The sequence below is a fragment of the Tenrec ecaudatus genome, chromosome 13, assembly GCF_050624435.1.
Source record: "Tenrec ecaudatus isolate mTenEca1 chromosome 13, mTenEca1.hap1, whole genome shotgun sequence".
Classification (NCBI taxonomy): Eukaryota; Metazoa; Chordata; class Mammalia; order Afrosoricida; family Tenrecidae; genus Tenrec; species Tenrec ecaudatus.
In genome coordinates, this window is record NC_134542.1 from 1,297,918 (window position 1) to 1,311,327 (window position 13,410).

At 60.6% G+C, this 13,410-nt stretch overlaps 1 protein-coding gene across 13 annotated transcripts in view; it reads left to right on the forward strand.

The window, feature by feature from the left end:
• The window catches only part of KIF1A (kinesin family member 1A), a 51,341-nt gene extending 37,931 nt beyond the window's left edge, over positions 1 to 13,410 (forward strand). For 5 of the 13 annotated variants that reach the window (XM_075528835.1, XM_075528838.1, XM_075528831.1 and 2 more), the window contains 14 exons: positions 238 to 322; positions 2,885 to 2,990; positions 4,753 to 4,779; positions 7,942 to 8,056; positions 9,010 to 9,143; positions 9,427 to 9,488; positions 9,832 to 9,977; positions 10,331 to 10,531; positions 10,836 to 10,913; positions 11,115 to 11,236; positions 11,596 to 11,748; positions 12,076 to 12,268; positions 12,507 to 12,625; positions 13,190 to 13,410. In XM_075528835.1, coding sequence (XP_075384950.1) covers positions 238 to 322; positions 2,885 to 2,990; positions 4,753 to 4,779; positions 7,942 to 8,056; positions 9,010 to 9,143; positions 9,427 to 9,488; positions 9,832 to 9,977; positions 10,331 to 10,531; positions 10,836 to 10,913; positions 11,115 to 11,236; positions 11,596 to 11,748; positions 12,076 to 12,268; positions 12,507 to 12,625; positions 13,190 to 13,232 — 1,584 coding nt within the window. In that variant the 3' untranslated portion in view covers positions 13,233 to 13,410. Of the gene's footprint in view, positions 1 to 237; positions 323 to 2,884; positions 2,991 to 4,752; positions 4,780 to 6,860; positions 6,885 to 7,941; positions 8,057 to 9,009; positions 9,144 to 9,426; positions 9,489 to 9,831; positions 9,978 to 10,330; positions 10,532 to 10,835; positions 10,914 to 11,114; positions 11,237 to 11,595; positions 11,749 to 12,075; positions 12,269 to 12,506; positions 12,626 to 13,189 lie in introns of all 13 variants that reach the window. The other 8 variants (XM_075528833.1, XM_075528829.1, XM_075528836.1 and 5 more) reach the window with 3 other exon arrangements.

Consider the following 13,410-nt stretch of genomic DNA (forward strand, 5'->3'; position numbering starts at 1 on the left):
GCCCTCCCCTTCTATACTTTTGCCCCTGCCAGGACCCAAACCCTGCCCCTGGATCAGACCCCGCCCCTGGTTTAGGTCCCACCTCCAGATTAGGCCCCACCCCACATTTCCTCACCCAGATATTGGTCCCTCCCCAGCCTTCTCCTTACCCTGGTGTGGGTCTTGCCCTCTGAGGTTCAGCCCTGCCCCAGGCCAGGCCACTGTCCTGTTCCCTGATGGTGCTCTCCTGGCGTGCAGGGCATCCAGAGGCGCATCACCGTGACACTGCTGCACGAGACAGGCAGCCATATCCGCTGGAAGGAAGTGCGCGAGCTGGTCGTGGGTGAGCAGGGTCCCCCAATCCTCACCTGGAGGTCAAGGTGGTGGTCCCGAACATGGGCTCCCTCACCCAGGGTGTCAGGGCTTTAGTTCTGCAGGTGAGGCTGCCCCCACCCCCTGCTGACCCATCACCCGATCAGCAGGAGGCCCCATCACCCTGGCCCACAGGACCCAGAGCAGAACTCGGGAGGAATGTGGGGGCTACTTAAGGGGTTTGTGGAGATGCTGGTGTTGATATTCCCTCCCCATTACCCTTCTGGGTATCTTAGCTGGCCCTGTAGCCAGTTCAGGGTGGCAGAGTTTGCCTCTCTGGGAGGGGGTCTCCACCTCTCTTCTTATTCCTGCGACCCCAAGCTAATTGCTCATATGTGTAATCTGAGCCCACTGCCCCCTATGAGACTCCACTGGATCCTCACCTGGAGGAAGGTCCCCTGAGGAAAATTTGCACTCAGAAACAGGACGGTTCCAGAAAGTGGGCTGGGTCTCCCCACACAATCTGGGTCCTAGCTGTCAGTGCCACTCTGGTATGAGGGGGGGTAGGGGGCCCAGTGGCAAGGTGCTTCCCTCTGCCTTTGGATAGACAGAGGCCAATGCAAGTGTTACTGGAGACCACAAAGGCAGCAGTTCAAAACCACCAGCTGCTTCTCAGAAGATGAGGCTTCCTACTCCCATAGCATTACAGCCTTGGAAACCCACGGGGCAGCGCTCCTCTGTCCACCGGGTCACTGAGTTAGACTCTACCTGATGGCAGTGAAGCAGCTCTCAAGCTGGCTTCTTTTTGGCTTTGCCAGAACGAGGCCACAGGGCAGAGGCATGGGCTGAGAGGGCCCCTAACTCAGGTGTTCAGGGTGTGCTGTCAGTGCTCTCAGTACAACTCAGGGAGAAAGATGAACGAGGCCATCTGTCAGATGGCAGCCCTGGAGAGCCTGTGGACAGCCCCTCCCTGTCCTACGGGGGTGACCTGGACAGCTCTTCCCTGTCCTACGGGGGTGACCCAGACAGCCCCTCCCTGTCCTATGGGGGTAACCCGGACAGCCCCTCCCTGTCCTACGGGGGTAACCTGGACAGCTCCTCTCTGTCCTACAGGGGTAAGGATGGCAGCGTGGCAGCCTGTGGACCGGACAGTTCGTCTCTGTCCTATGGGCTTGCTCTGAGTAGGCTTGTGGCCATTGGTTCTTAGGGCTTGTCTTTTGTCTCAATGACAAAGAGAAGAGGGGCGTTTTCTTTTAAAGGTTTAGTGTTTCAGTAGTTAAGAGGGAGGGCCTGTGATTTCTAAGGAACTCTGGTGGTGCAGCGGGCTACGCCTTGAGCTGCTGACTGAAAGGCTGGTGGTTCAAATCCACCAACTGCCCCTGGGAGAAATTCGAGGCTGCCTAGGAAACTCCACGGGCAGCTTTGTCCAGTCCTTCAGGGCCATTGAAAGTCAGAGTGCACTGGTCTGCAGTAGGGTGGCACTTTCTAGGTACATGCTCCATCTGTCAGCTGTGGGGACAAAGCCCATCCACCCACACAGATACAGACAGAGGAACAGAGGGGCCTGCACTCACACAGAGGTACATACACAGACAGGCACACACGCACACAGGCACATAAAGATACACATAGACCTGCCCATCCACCTGCACAGACACAAGTACACACTCACACCCACACAGACCTGCCTCCCCACCCACACAGACACATAGAATCACAGACACAGAGGAACAAATGGAGGTGAGAGACAGACACAGAACATGAGGAGAGAGAAACCCCAACCAGAGGGGGGAGTTGGGGGTGGAGGGAAAGACCTAGGGACAAACACATTTTAAAAATGTTAATAAGTCATTTTATTGGGGACTCTTACAGCTCTTAAAACAATCCTTACATCCATGTGTCAAATAAATTTGTACATATGTTGTCATCATTTTTAAAAACTTATTTTTCTACTTGAGTCCTTGGTATCAGCTCATTTCTTTTCTCCCTCCATCCCCCATCCTCACGAAACCTTGACATACTATAAATGACTATTTTTACATGTTACACCATCCACTGTCTCCTTTCATTCGTGTTTCTGTGGTTCATCACTCAGGGGTCGTGGTGGTATATGTCTGTCATTGTCATCAACTCCCCCTTTCTTCTCCCACCTTCCCCCTTCCCTCAGGCTATCGCTACTCCCATGATTGGTTCTGAGGAGCTTATCTGTCCTAGATATTGTGTGTCATGAGCTATTATCTGTATCAGTGTCATGTTCTGATCTAGCCAGATTTGTAAGATAGGACTGGAGTTGTGATAGTGGTGGGAGAGGAAAGTTGTTTCATTGGTGCTATGCTGCACCCTCACTGGCTCATCCATTCCACATGACCCTTCTGTGAAGGGGTGTCGCAGTTTGTCGTCGGGTTTCAGGAGGACAGATGCTGGGTGGAGACAGCTGACTGAGGCCTGGGACAGCTGCTGATGCTGCCTGGCTTTTGATCTCAGAGTCCTGTCCTACTGGATGCTCATGTCGCATGGCAATGGTCCCCAGAAGCAGAGCCTGGGAGGGGCAGGTTGTACAGGCTTGGGGGTAAACGCTACCTCCTCTTCACAGGTCGCATCCGAAACACCCCGGAAACTGATGAGTCTCTGATCGATCCCAACATCTTGTCTCTCAATATCCTGTCATCTGGGTACATGCACCCGGCCCAGGACGACCGGTGAGTCTCCTACCCCACGGGCTTTTGTGCCCAGTTTCTGTGGCAGCCAGGGGCCTGGTGGTCATGCTTGTCTGCAGCCATGCTCACTTAGTGGGCATGGATGATGAGGCTGTGGGCGGTGGACACGCTCAGGCCCATCCCAGAAGATGGCACTGCACAGACTCTGGCCCAGCGGAGACGAGGCCCTGGGACACTAGGAGGAGGTGTCCTTGCACCCGGCAGCTGGAGGCCGGGCCCCCTGGCTGTCTCTGAGGGTCCTAGTGAATGTGGACAGGCCAGGTCTTGTGGCTGGAGCCCTGTCTGGGCCTTGCCTGCCAGGTGGTCAGTGTGGCTTGGCCAGAGTTTGCAGGGTGTGTGTGTGAGGGGACCGGGCTTTGAGAGGGAGGGGTGGCTGCAGCTGTCTATCTGCTGAGATGGCTGTCTGGGACCCCCACCTGCAGAGCGGTCTCCCTAGGAGTGAGGAGATGAGATCAGCCAGTTTGGGGCCGCGACATGGGGCCTCTCGGGGGCAAGGCCAGTTGTACCTGATCTTGCAGGAAAAGTGTCTTTGAGGGTCCACTGTCTATGGAGGGTCCAGGACGGACCCTTACCCAGAGGAGAAGAACACCAAGGTCTGGTCCAGCTGGAGCTCGGTCTCCTGGACCTGGGACCTCTCAGCATCAGGTGGGAGTAGGCTGTGGGGAGGCAGTGAGAAGCAGTGGGCAGAGCTTTAGTCAGCTCGGGAGATGGGGCTCTGCCCAGGAACCTTCCAGAAGAGCTCACCTGCTACCCATGTCTAGAGAGTTGGGGGGTTGGGATGGGGGATGTTCCACATGTGGAAGCTGAGCACTGCACGGGGGAGCAGAAGGTCTGGGGCCCCATGGGGTCCTCCTGTAACCTGGGGGACAGAAGAGTCCTGCACACACCCCAACGGTGCCACTTAGAGCTGGTGGGCCATGGGGCAGGGTCTACCTGCTGGAGCCCTTGAAGTGACCTGACCCTTCCTCCACCCCAGAACTTCCTGGTGTTGGGGAGTCAGGGAAGGGATGGGGTGGTGGGTGCTTACTGAGGTTAACCTTGTTCTGGGGCTTCCCATCCCCTGGCAAGCACCCGAGTCTGAGAGTAATTTAGGACACAGTGACTGGGGGGGTCACTCCTGGGCTGTGAGGACCCCTAGCTAAGCAACCTGTCACTGGAGTGGCTTCCCTCCTGCTGAAGAGCTGTGAGGGGTGGGACCCATCTGCTGGACAGCTCTGGAGCTGGCCTACCCACCGTGGCAGTGGTCAGCCCATCCAGGGGCAGAGGAAGCCTGTACCGGGTGGGAGAAACTGGCCCACATGACAGCTCTGGGCCAGCCTGACCTAGTGGGGGTGGTCTGCTCTTTGCCCAGGGTCAGAGAAACCCCGCAGGGGTGGGCCAGAGACTGACCCACAGTTCTTTGGGCTCTCCTTGGTTTGACTCTGTCTTCAATGGTGCTGCCCCCAATACCTCCACCACCAGCCCTGCCCACGCCCCCAGGGCCACCCTACACAGTGTTAACTTGTCTGGCCAGGCCCTACACACCTCCCACAGCCCCCTGCTGGGCTCATGGCAGTGTTGGGGTCCTGGGGGACTGGCCTTCCTCAGCCACAGCCATCAGGACCCCAGTCACACCTGCCTTCCGCTCTGTCTGGCCTGGCCCTCCCTGCACGCACATTGCGGTCCTGCCCAAGTGGCCCTGCCACTGCCCGCCTGCCCCCTGCCCGCGGCCGCCTGGCTAACTGTGGTTGTTTGTGTTTTGCAGGCAGTTTCTTGATTCGGACCTGCCTAGGTACCACTGACCACCCTCCAGCCCCTGCTCACAGCCTCGCTCTTCTCAGGCCTGGGTCAGGCGTCCCTGACACGCTCGCTCACTCACTCACTAGCCTTCTCTCTCCCTGCACTCTTCTCTGCCACCTTATTGCCCCACCACCCTCACCTGAGCCCCGCCCCACACTGCCCTGGCTGCTTTGTAGTGCCCATTGTCCTTAGGGACTCTCTGGTCCCCGCTCCCTGCCCGGCTTTGCATGTGGGCCAGGCTGCCTGTGGCCACCCCTGGCTGAGGACCAGCCCCCATGCAAGGTGAAAGAGAAAAGCAGGGTAGGGGCCTGGGGAGGAGGGCAGGAGTCAGAGCAGGGTCCCCTGCCTGTGAGGCCCTTGGTGGCTGGCTGGGCAGGGCTAGTGTCCTCGCTCTGCATTTGGGAGGGTTGAGGCCAGGTGTCCCTGGGATCCTGAGGAAGAAAGAGAGGTGACGGGCACCATCAACTTCTCCGGGGTGGTTCTGTCACACCTTTGTGAGTGAGGAGCAGACCCTCAGCTGTAAAGCTGGTGGAGCGGGCCTGTCTCTTAAGGGTGGGACACCATCCCAGGCAGCCCTGTCAGGTCTTGGAGGGGGTTCAGGCTAGATAGCCCTATGGGTGCTCAGAGGCTGCTGTGGCCTGGAGAGGCCCTCAGGGCATCAGGCTGGGCTTCCTCCCACCTGTACCCTGGTAGCCACCTGTGTAGGAATGCCCACTGCTAAAGGGCCCACAGGGGGGCCTGGGTCTGCTAGCCCTGTGGACCCAGGCCTTGTTAGCCTTGGGGGCCTGAGCTGGACCTCTGTTAGCCCAGGGGACTGGGCTATACTAGCGCTAGGATCTCAGGTCTTGCTAGCTTGCAGGGGGGGGGGTGGTGAGGACAGACACTCAGGTGAGGCAGAGCTCCTTGGCTTGACTCGCCGAAGGAAATGACATGGAACTGGAAGTCGTTGGTGGGTGTGGTGGGTGTGCTCTCCTGGGCAGGGCTTGGGGGTGCGTAGGGTGTAGGGGAGGGCTCCTTGTAGGAGAAACTTGCTGACTGGGCCCTGAGGACACTGGGACTGGCCAGTGTGACTGCACCCTGCTCAGGCAACTCTCTGTTCTCAGGGTGAAGGACCCAGGCCTGGGGAGGGGTTCTATCTGTTCTCGCTCTCTGCTGTCTGTGTTGAGTGTGTAGGAGAGTGGTGTGTAGGCAGGGCCCAGCACCCTACCCCGCCCCTGGAAAGACTTCTGGGTAAAGCAAGCACAGGAATCCTGGGGCAAGTGGTGGTGAGTGGGGAGGCGGGGGCAGTGTGAAGAGCTGGGCAGAGGGAGCTGGCTCTCTTTTGGATCTGAGCTTCTAACTGCCAGGGCTCTTGAGATCTGGGCTCCTCCCCAACACCTGAGCAGGTGAGTCCTGGCTCCTTCCACACACCCCAGTAGTAAGTGGGCCAGGCTCTGCTCCCACGCCTGAGCAGGTGCCCTGGCTTTCCCCCCTCCCACTGCCCATGTGAGCTTGCGAGCCCCACTGGACAGGAGACCTGGGTGTGGCCTCCAGGACAGTTCAGAGCACAGGGAGGCAGAGAGCCTGAGGGCCTAGGTAACCTCCTGCCTGCCCCTCCTTCCCCTGAGTGGCTGGAGTGGTCCAGGAATAAGGCGGGAGACAGTGTGGCCCCAGGATCAGGAGTGGACACAGAGCAGCAGGTTGGACCGGTCCTGGACCACATGGTGGGCTCTGACCTCTTGCTGGAGGTGCGGATGTGGGCAGGTGGCCAGACCCTGGACCATCTCTGTGCACCCCGGCAGGGGGAGGGCTCAGTGAGTGCCCCTGGGCCTGTTCCTGCAGGGCTTGGCTCAGGGTGGTGGGTGGAGTGAGCATCACGACTTTGAGGGGCCGGCCGCTGAGGTCAGGCAGGTTGTGTATAGTTGCTGTCCATGCCTGTGACACCCCTGTCACTGGGTCATGAGGCACCACCATGTCTGGAGGTGCCCCTGGTCTCAGAGGGGAGGTGGCCCTGGGGTGGCGGTCAGTGCCCCATGAGTCTCCAATGTTGTCCTGACACTCATTTCTGTGTGTCCCGTGTTGCTTCTGATTTAGCGTGTCACTTGGAAATGACACTAGGTACACCCCACTTTTCTCTTCCACCCTTCCTGCCTGACCTCTGCTTCGTAGAGTCCCCCTCCCCCACCACTTCCTTGCCCCTGCCCGTCCTCCCGCCTCCTCAGAACTCTCCCTTGGGATAGGTGGGAGTGGCCCACCCTGACCCTGTGTCCCTGGCCTGGCTACAGAGTAGATGGTGGCATGGAGCTGTCTTTCCCCTAGTGTGGCCATGCCCGGGACCCCGACTGTGGGAAGGGCCTGGCTGTGCTGGGGTTGACGGTCTGAGCTATGTCCTCGTGAGGATGTTCTGGTGGCAACTGGGGGTGGTGAGGGGCCTCTGGGGCTACAGGCAAATTTTGAGCCCCACACGAATGGCAGGCTTGGGGCACCTGGGCACCCCCACACGACTGATAGGTGTGACTGCTCAGCAAATGGGTTGAGGGTAGAGTCCCCTAGGGTGCCTCAGAAGAAAGGTCTGGTAGGTTGTGTCCTAACAGCCAGTCGTAGCAGCCCTGTGGGACCCAGTTCTAACCTGGGCACACAGGGGCCGCCATGACCCCAGCATCACAGCAGCTGGCTTTACTGGCTGCTGGAACTGAATGGCCTTTCAGCCAGCCTTGTCCCCAGGAGGCTCCGCCTCTGCCCCATGGCTCTTTCAGGGACAGAGACAGCTGACTCCTCAGCACTGGGCAGAGGCCCCTGGCTCCCGTCAACTTGGTTTCCACTCGCAGGGCCCTTCCCCCGGAGGCCTGGGTCTTCCACTGAGGGAGGCGGGGTTGGGCCATGCAGGGGGTCTGCCAGCCCAAGCCAGGCAGCCTCTTCTGGGGGCAGGTGAAGGTACTCCCTTACTCAGACTGAGGCCAGCTTGGCCTGGGCTGCCCAGCCTCCTCCTGGCCATCCTGCTTCCTACTCCTCTCCCCTCCCTTCTCTGCTCATTCCTCCCAGATGGAGCTGTGAGGACTGACCAGTCCCCCAGACCCTTGAACTCCCCCACCATGTCTGTCCGTCCACATGACAGTCCCTCCTGAGAGAGTGACCACACGGGTTACCCTTTGCCCCCTCTTTGCCTCACTTTTAGAACCTTCTATCAGTTCGAAGCCGCCTGGGACAGCTCCATGCACAACTCCCTCCTGCTGAACCGGGTCACCCCATACAGAGAGAAAATCTACATCACCCTCTCCGCCTACATCCAGGCAAGAGACCCTGGGCCAACCCAGCCACCTCTGCTCCAGCCTGGGGACATGCTCGGAGACACTGGGTGCTGGGGAGCCCTGGAGAGGGCCTGGTGGTGCAGTGGTTAAGCGCCCAAGTGCTCATCTTAAGGTTGGCTCCAGGATCCCACTAGCCACTGTTGGGGAGAAAAGCTTCCCGCTTCCTGGTCCGTGCTGCCTCACAGCCACCCTGCTGGGCAGATTGACTGCCCCCAGGGTCTCCTGCCAGCTCTCAGGTCAGCTGGTGGGGTCCGCATGCTGGCTGGTGGGGTCAGCAGCTGCTCACCCATGTGCTGCTTCAGGAGCTGAGGGGCGGTTATGCTGTCTTACGGGGTCATGGGGAGTCAGGATGGCATGACTCAGTAACAGGACTGGGGTCTCTGGGCCCTGGGTGGCCAGGACACACTCTTTCTACAGGGTGTTACTCAGGTCCCTAAGCCCACGAATCTCCCACAGTGAAGCCCAGACTGGTCTCCCTTCTTCATCGTGGGTGGTGGTGGTATGTGTATGTGTGTGTGTGTTGTCTCCAGGTCACAAGGTGACTGCAGCACCACCAGCCATTGCATCCCTGATCTGGTCAGCTAAAGCTGGAGCCCCCTTTCCCCCCCCACCCCCCGTAGCCCCTGGCCCCAGGCTGGGGCAAGTCCTCCCTGGTGGCTTAGGAGGCTGGCAGTGGGGCACTCTGGGAAAGCTGTAGTGAGTGGTGGCAGGGCTTGGGGTGGGCAGCAGCAGGATGGTGGACGTGGGGCATCCTTCCAGGATACCTTCTCCTGGGCCTGACCTGTGTGACATAGGGACAGTGTGTGAGTGGTGCTGGGAGGGTGGTGCAGACTGGGGGTGGGGGGGGAGAGGAGCTTTGTGACAGGTGGTCACTGAGGACCCTCATGGGGCACGGTGACATGGTCTGAGCCTACCTGGCTTGCTGCCTGCCCCAGATGGAGAACTGCACGCAGCCTGCCGTGGTCACCAAGGACTTCTGCATGGTCTTCTACTCGCGAGATGCCAAGCTGCCCGCCGCCCGCTCCATCCGAAGCCTGTTTGGCAGTGGGAGTCTGCGGGCCTCTGAGAGGTGGGCAGGGTGGGGGGAGTTGGAGTCCTGAAGAGGTAGATTGGGAGGGGCGGAGAGACAGGTCTCTAAGAGGGCCTTGGAGAGGGGGGCGGGAGTCCTGGTGCTCATCCCTTCCCCTGGGTGCTCCTTGCTTTCAGGAACCATAGGACTGGGGTGCGAGGGGATTTCAATGTAGGGGTGACTAGAGAGGCCATTTGGGTGGTAAGGTGGGACTTGTGTCAGTGGACTAAGGGGACATGGGGGCTACTCCTGGCCTGGGTGACATTGCCCCCCCCTTCCCCAGTAACCGCGTGACGGGTGTATATGAACTAAGCCTGAGCCATGTGGCCGACGCAGGCAGTCCAGGTAGGTTCCCCTCTGTCTCACAGGGGCGAGGGCGGGGGATGGGAGGGCACTTGGTGGGGGGAAGGGCGGCAGATGGCAGGTCTCTGGGACCCCTGGGCTGCTGATGGGTCAGACTCTCTGGGTCCTGCAGCCTCTTTGGGGTCCTAGTGAGGGCAGATTTCTCAGCCCCCTGCTGGACACCTTCTGAGTCCCTGGGACATTCGAGTGGCTGGATGTTGACCCTAGAGGGGACAGGACAACAGCTGGGATGGGGAGCGGCCCCACAGCACCCTTCTCCCCCTACCCCCCCCCCCCCCCCGCAGCAGTGGTCAGCACTTGTCCCAGGCACTCCTGTCCTCCACAGGGATGCAGCGCCGGCGCCGGCGGGTTCTGGATACGTCGGTGGCCTACGTGCGTGGAGAGGAGAACCTGGCTGGTTGGAGGCCCCGCAGCGACAGCCTCATCCTGGACCATCAATGGGAGCTGGAGAAGCTCAGCCTGCTGCAGGAGGTGGGGCAGGAGAGGGTCTGGGGAGAGGCAAGTGGGAGAGAGGAGGGGCTGAGGGCATGGCAGATGGGACAGTGTGGTGGGGGGCTGGGAGAGGGGAGGCCTGCATTCAGGGAATGGCTGGGAGGTGGGATAGTGAGGGGCTGGCAAGGTAGGACTGTACCTGATATCTGGGGGTCCTGGGGGTCAGGGGTAGTGGAAGCATTGGGGGCAGAGGGAGATGTAATAGCAGGGGGCAGGAAGATGGAGGAGAATGGGGGGCAGGGAAGGTGAGATCACACCTGGTGTCTGGGGGGTTCTGGGGGAGCACCTGAGGGCAGTGGGTGAGCTGCCCCGTTCCTCCCCGCCACCCCCAGGTGGAGAAGACCCGCCACTACCTGCTCCTGCGGGAAAAGCTGGAGACAGCGCAGCGGCCGGCCCCTGAGGCGCTGTCCCCAGGCTGCAGCGAGGACTCGGAGTCACACAGCTCCTCAGGGGCCTCCTCCCCGCTCTCGGCTGAGGGCCGGCCTTCGCCCCTGGACACCCCCAACGAGCGGCAGCGGGAGCTTGCTGTCAAGGTAGGGTGGACGTCTGGCACTGATGGAGCTTCCCAAGGGAGGGGAATGGGGGTTCTTCGATTCTGATAGCTCCCTCCTCACACTGCCTAGAGCTCATGGCTTTGGACACCCCCACCCACCCCAGTAGATAGGGATCTCCAAGCTGTCAACATGGCTTTGCCTCATTGGACCCGACCCTGTGGTTGGCCTGCCTCTCCTCATCTCCTGGGGGAGGGGGGAGGCTATGTATGACCTTGACCTTATGCCTTCTGGCCCAGGCTATCTGTGGGTCTGGGGGGTCCTGATGGTGCCCCCCTGCCCACAGTGTTTGCGCCTCCTCACACACACGTTCAACAGAGAGTACACCCACAGCCACGTCTGCATCAGTGCCAGCGAGAGCAAGGTGGGTTGGGGGTCCTCTGAGGGCCTGGGGACCTGAGGTGGGTCGGGGGTCCTCTGAGGGGCTACAGACCTGGCTTGGGGGTTCTGGGGGTCTAGAGACTGAGTTGAGTGCCCAGCAAGAGGGGAAGGCAGTGGGGCAGGAGGAGGGTGTGTCATGGAGGGTTTTCCAGGCCCCCACAAGAAGCCCCTCTCCCTGACACAGCTCTCTGAGATGTCCGTCACTCTGCTGAGAGACCCCTCCATGTCCCCTCTGGGCACTTCCACTCTCACTCCTTCTTCCACCTGCCCCTCCCTGGTTGAAGGGCGCTACAACTCAGACCTGAGGTGAGTGAGTGAGGGGCCAAGGGTCTGTGACAGCCGCTCACACTTCTGCCCTGGCTGGGCAGAGGAGCCGGCCCCTCCGCTCCCATCCGCTGTCACAGCTATACACCCTTGTCCGGGGTTTCTGTTGAGCTCAGAGGAGCGCTTTTCCATGAAGAGAAGCAGACCTCTCGCCGCCCCTTGGGCCCCACCCTTCAGCTTATCCCGAGAAGGGGGTCAATAGAAGAGCCCCCGCCCCAGCAATGTCTGGAGGCCCCAGGATCTCGGCACCCTCAGCCTGGCTGCCCTGTTGCAGGGTGGAGTCCCTCTGCTCCGCAGCCTGCCTTTCCGCAACTGAGTGTCTTGCCCCCCATGCTTCCCAGGACCCCACAACTCTATCCTCGGCCGGTCAGCCCGGAGCCCGAGCCAGTGTCAGACGTGGACACCAAGAAGCCTCCCTCCCCCACCAAGGCCCCGGAGCCTGACAAGGAGCCCCAGCGCCTGCTGGTGCCTGACATCCAGGAGATTAGAGTCAGGTGCGAGACTCTGGGTATTTCCTGGGAATCAGGGCGGTGGAGGGGCGTTGGAGAAGGCTCAGAGTCGGGTCAGGGTGCTTCCTGACAGCTTTGGTATACCTAAACCCTGCCTCTCCAGCCTTTCTTCTGGGTCAGGACTCAGGGGTTGGGGTGGGCTCTTGTTTCCCTAAGTTCCCCTTTACAGCTGGGAGACAAGGGCTGGAGGCTCAGGGACCCAGGGGAGGCATCTGCCATTGGCCCTCTGCCCTTCCTTGGGCCTGGCCTAGTTGGGGCCCCACTAGGTGTCTGGACCACTTGACAAAGCCCCCTCCTCCCCTCTGCCCCCAGCCCCATCGTGTCCAAGAAGGGCTACCTGCACTTCCTGGAGCCTCACACGGCCGGCTGGGCCAAGCGCTATGTGGTGGTGCGTCGCCCCTATGCTTACATGTACAATAGCGACCGCGACAGTGTGGAGAGGTTTGTGCTCAACCTGTCCACCGCCCAGGTGGAGTACAGTGAGGACCAGCAGGCCATGCTCAAGGTGAGCCCCACTGGAGGGTTTTCAGGCCTGGGTGTGAGGGGCCAGGACCACCAGGCTTCCAGATTGGTCACAGCCTCACTCTAGCTTCCCTGCCCCTTCTTTCCGGGGGTCCCACTGGCCCCTGACCCACTCAAGCCCAAGGCAGTGCTGAGCAAGGGTCCCACCAGCTCCCGCCCCACTTGCCGGGGCCCAGGGGTCAGTGCTCCCCAAGAGACTCAGAGTGTGCAACCCCATGCAGACACCCAACACATTTGCTGTGTGCACGGAGCACCGTGGGATCCTGCTGCAGGCCAACAGCGACAAGGACATGCATGACTGGCTGTACGCCTTCAACCCGCTGCTGGCCGGGACCATACGGTGAGTGCCCTTGCCAGCCAGGACCCCACCAAGGACAGGGGTGGGCATCCTCCCCTGGGGGCCAGGCTGGCCAGGAGTGAAGCAGTGTAGGTGATACCTCCATCATGTCCCCTTCCTTCCCTGGGGCGGCACCTCAGCAGAGCTCGGCTGTGTGTGGTGAGCTGAGCTGTGGGGGGCTGTCTTAGGGATGCTGGAAGCTCCTCTGGGCCCAGGCCCTGAGGGAGAGCTCCCGAGTGTACCCCCTCCCTGGTGAAAGACACGGGCCCTGGGCCTTTGGGGTCCCCTCTTTACTCATCCCTCCACTCGCAGAGTCAGCCCTGGTTTTGGGGAGCAGGGGCCTCTGGTGATGTGAGCTCTGAGCATCACTGCTGAGTGAGAGGTTGGGTGGGGTCACTACCACACAGAGACACTGAGGAGGAAAGGCCTGGTGGTCCCCCAGCTGAGGGGTAGCCCGGCTGTGCCCTGTATAGTGGGGGAATGTAGATGTGGGCTTTCCTGGAGGGAGGGGCTAAAGAGTGAGCAGAAGGGGTGCAGGCCCCCTCTGACTGTCCCCCCCTCATGCAGCTCCAAGCTCTCCAGGAGGCGGTCTGCCCAGATGAGGGTCTGAGTGGAGCCACAGCCCTCCCCACACCCCCATGTGTCTCATCACGTCGTCAGCCCTGCCCTCCAGACAGCGGACCACCTGAAACACCTCATCCTGGGAAGAAGCCCCTGGCCTCCCCTCCCGGCTGAGCTGCAGTCACATGACCCTGTGCTCATGGCTGCATTGTGTTTCTGGTGGTTTC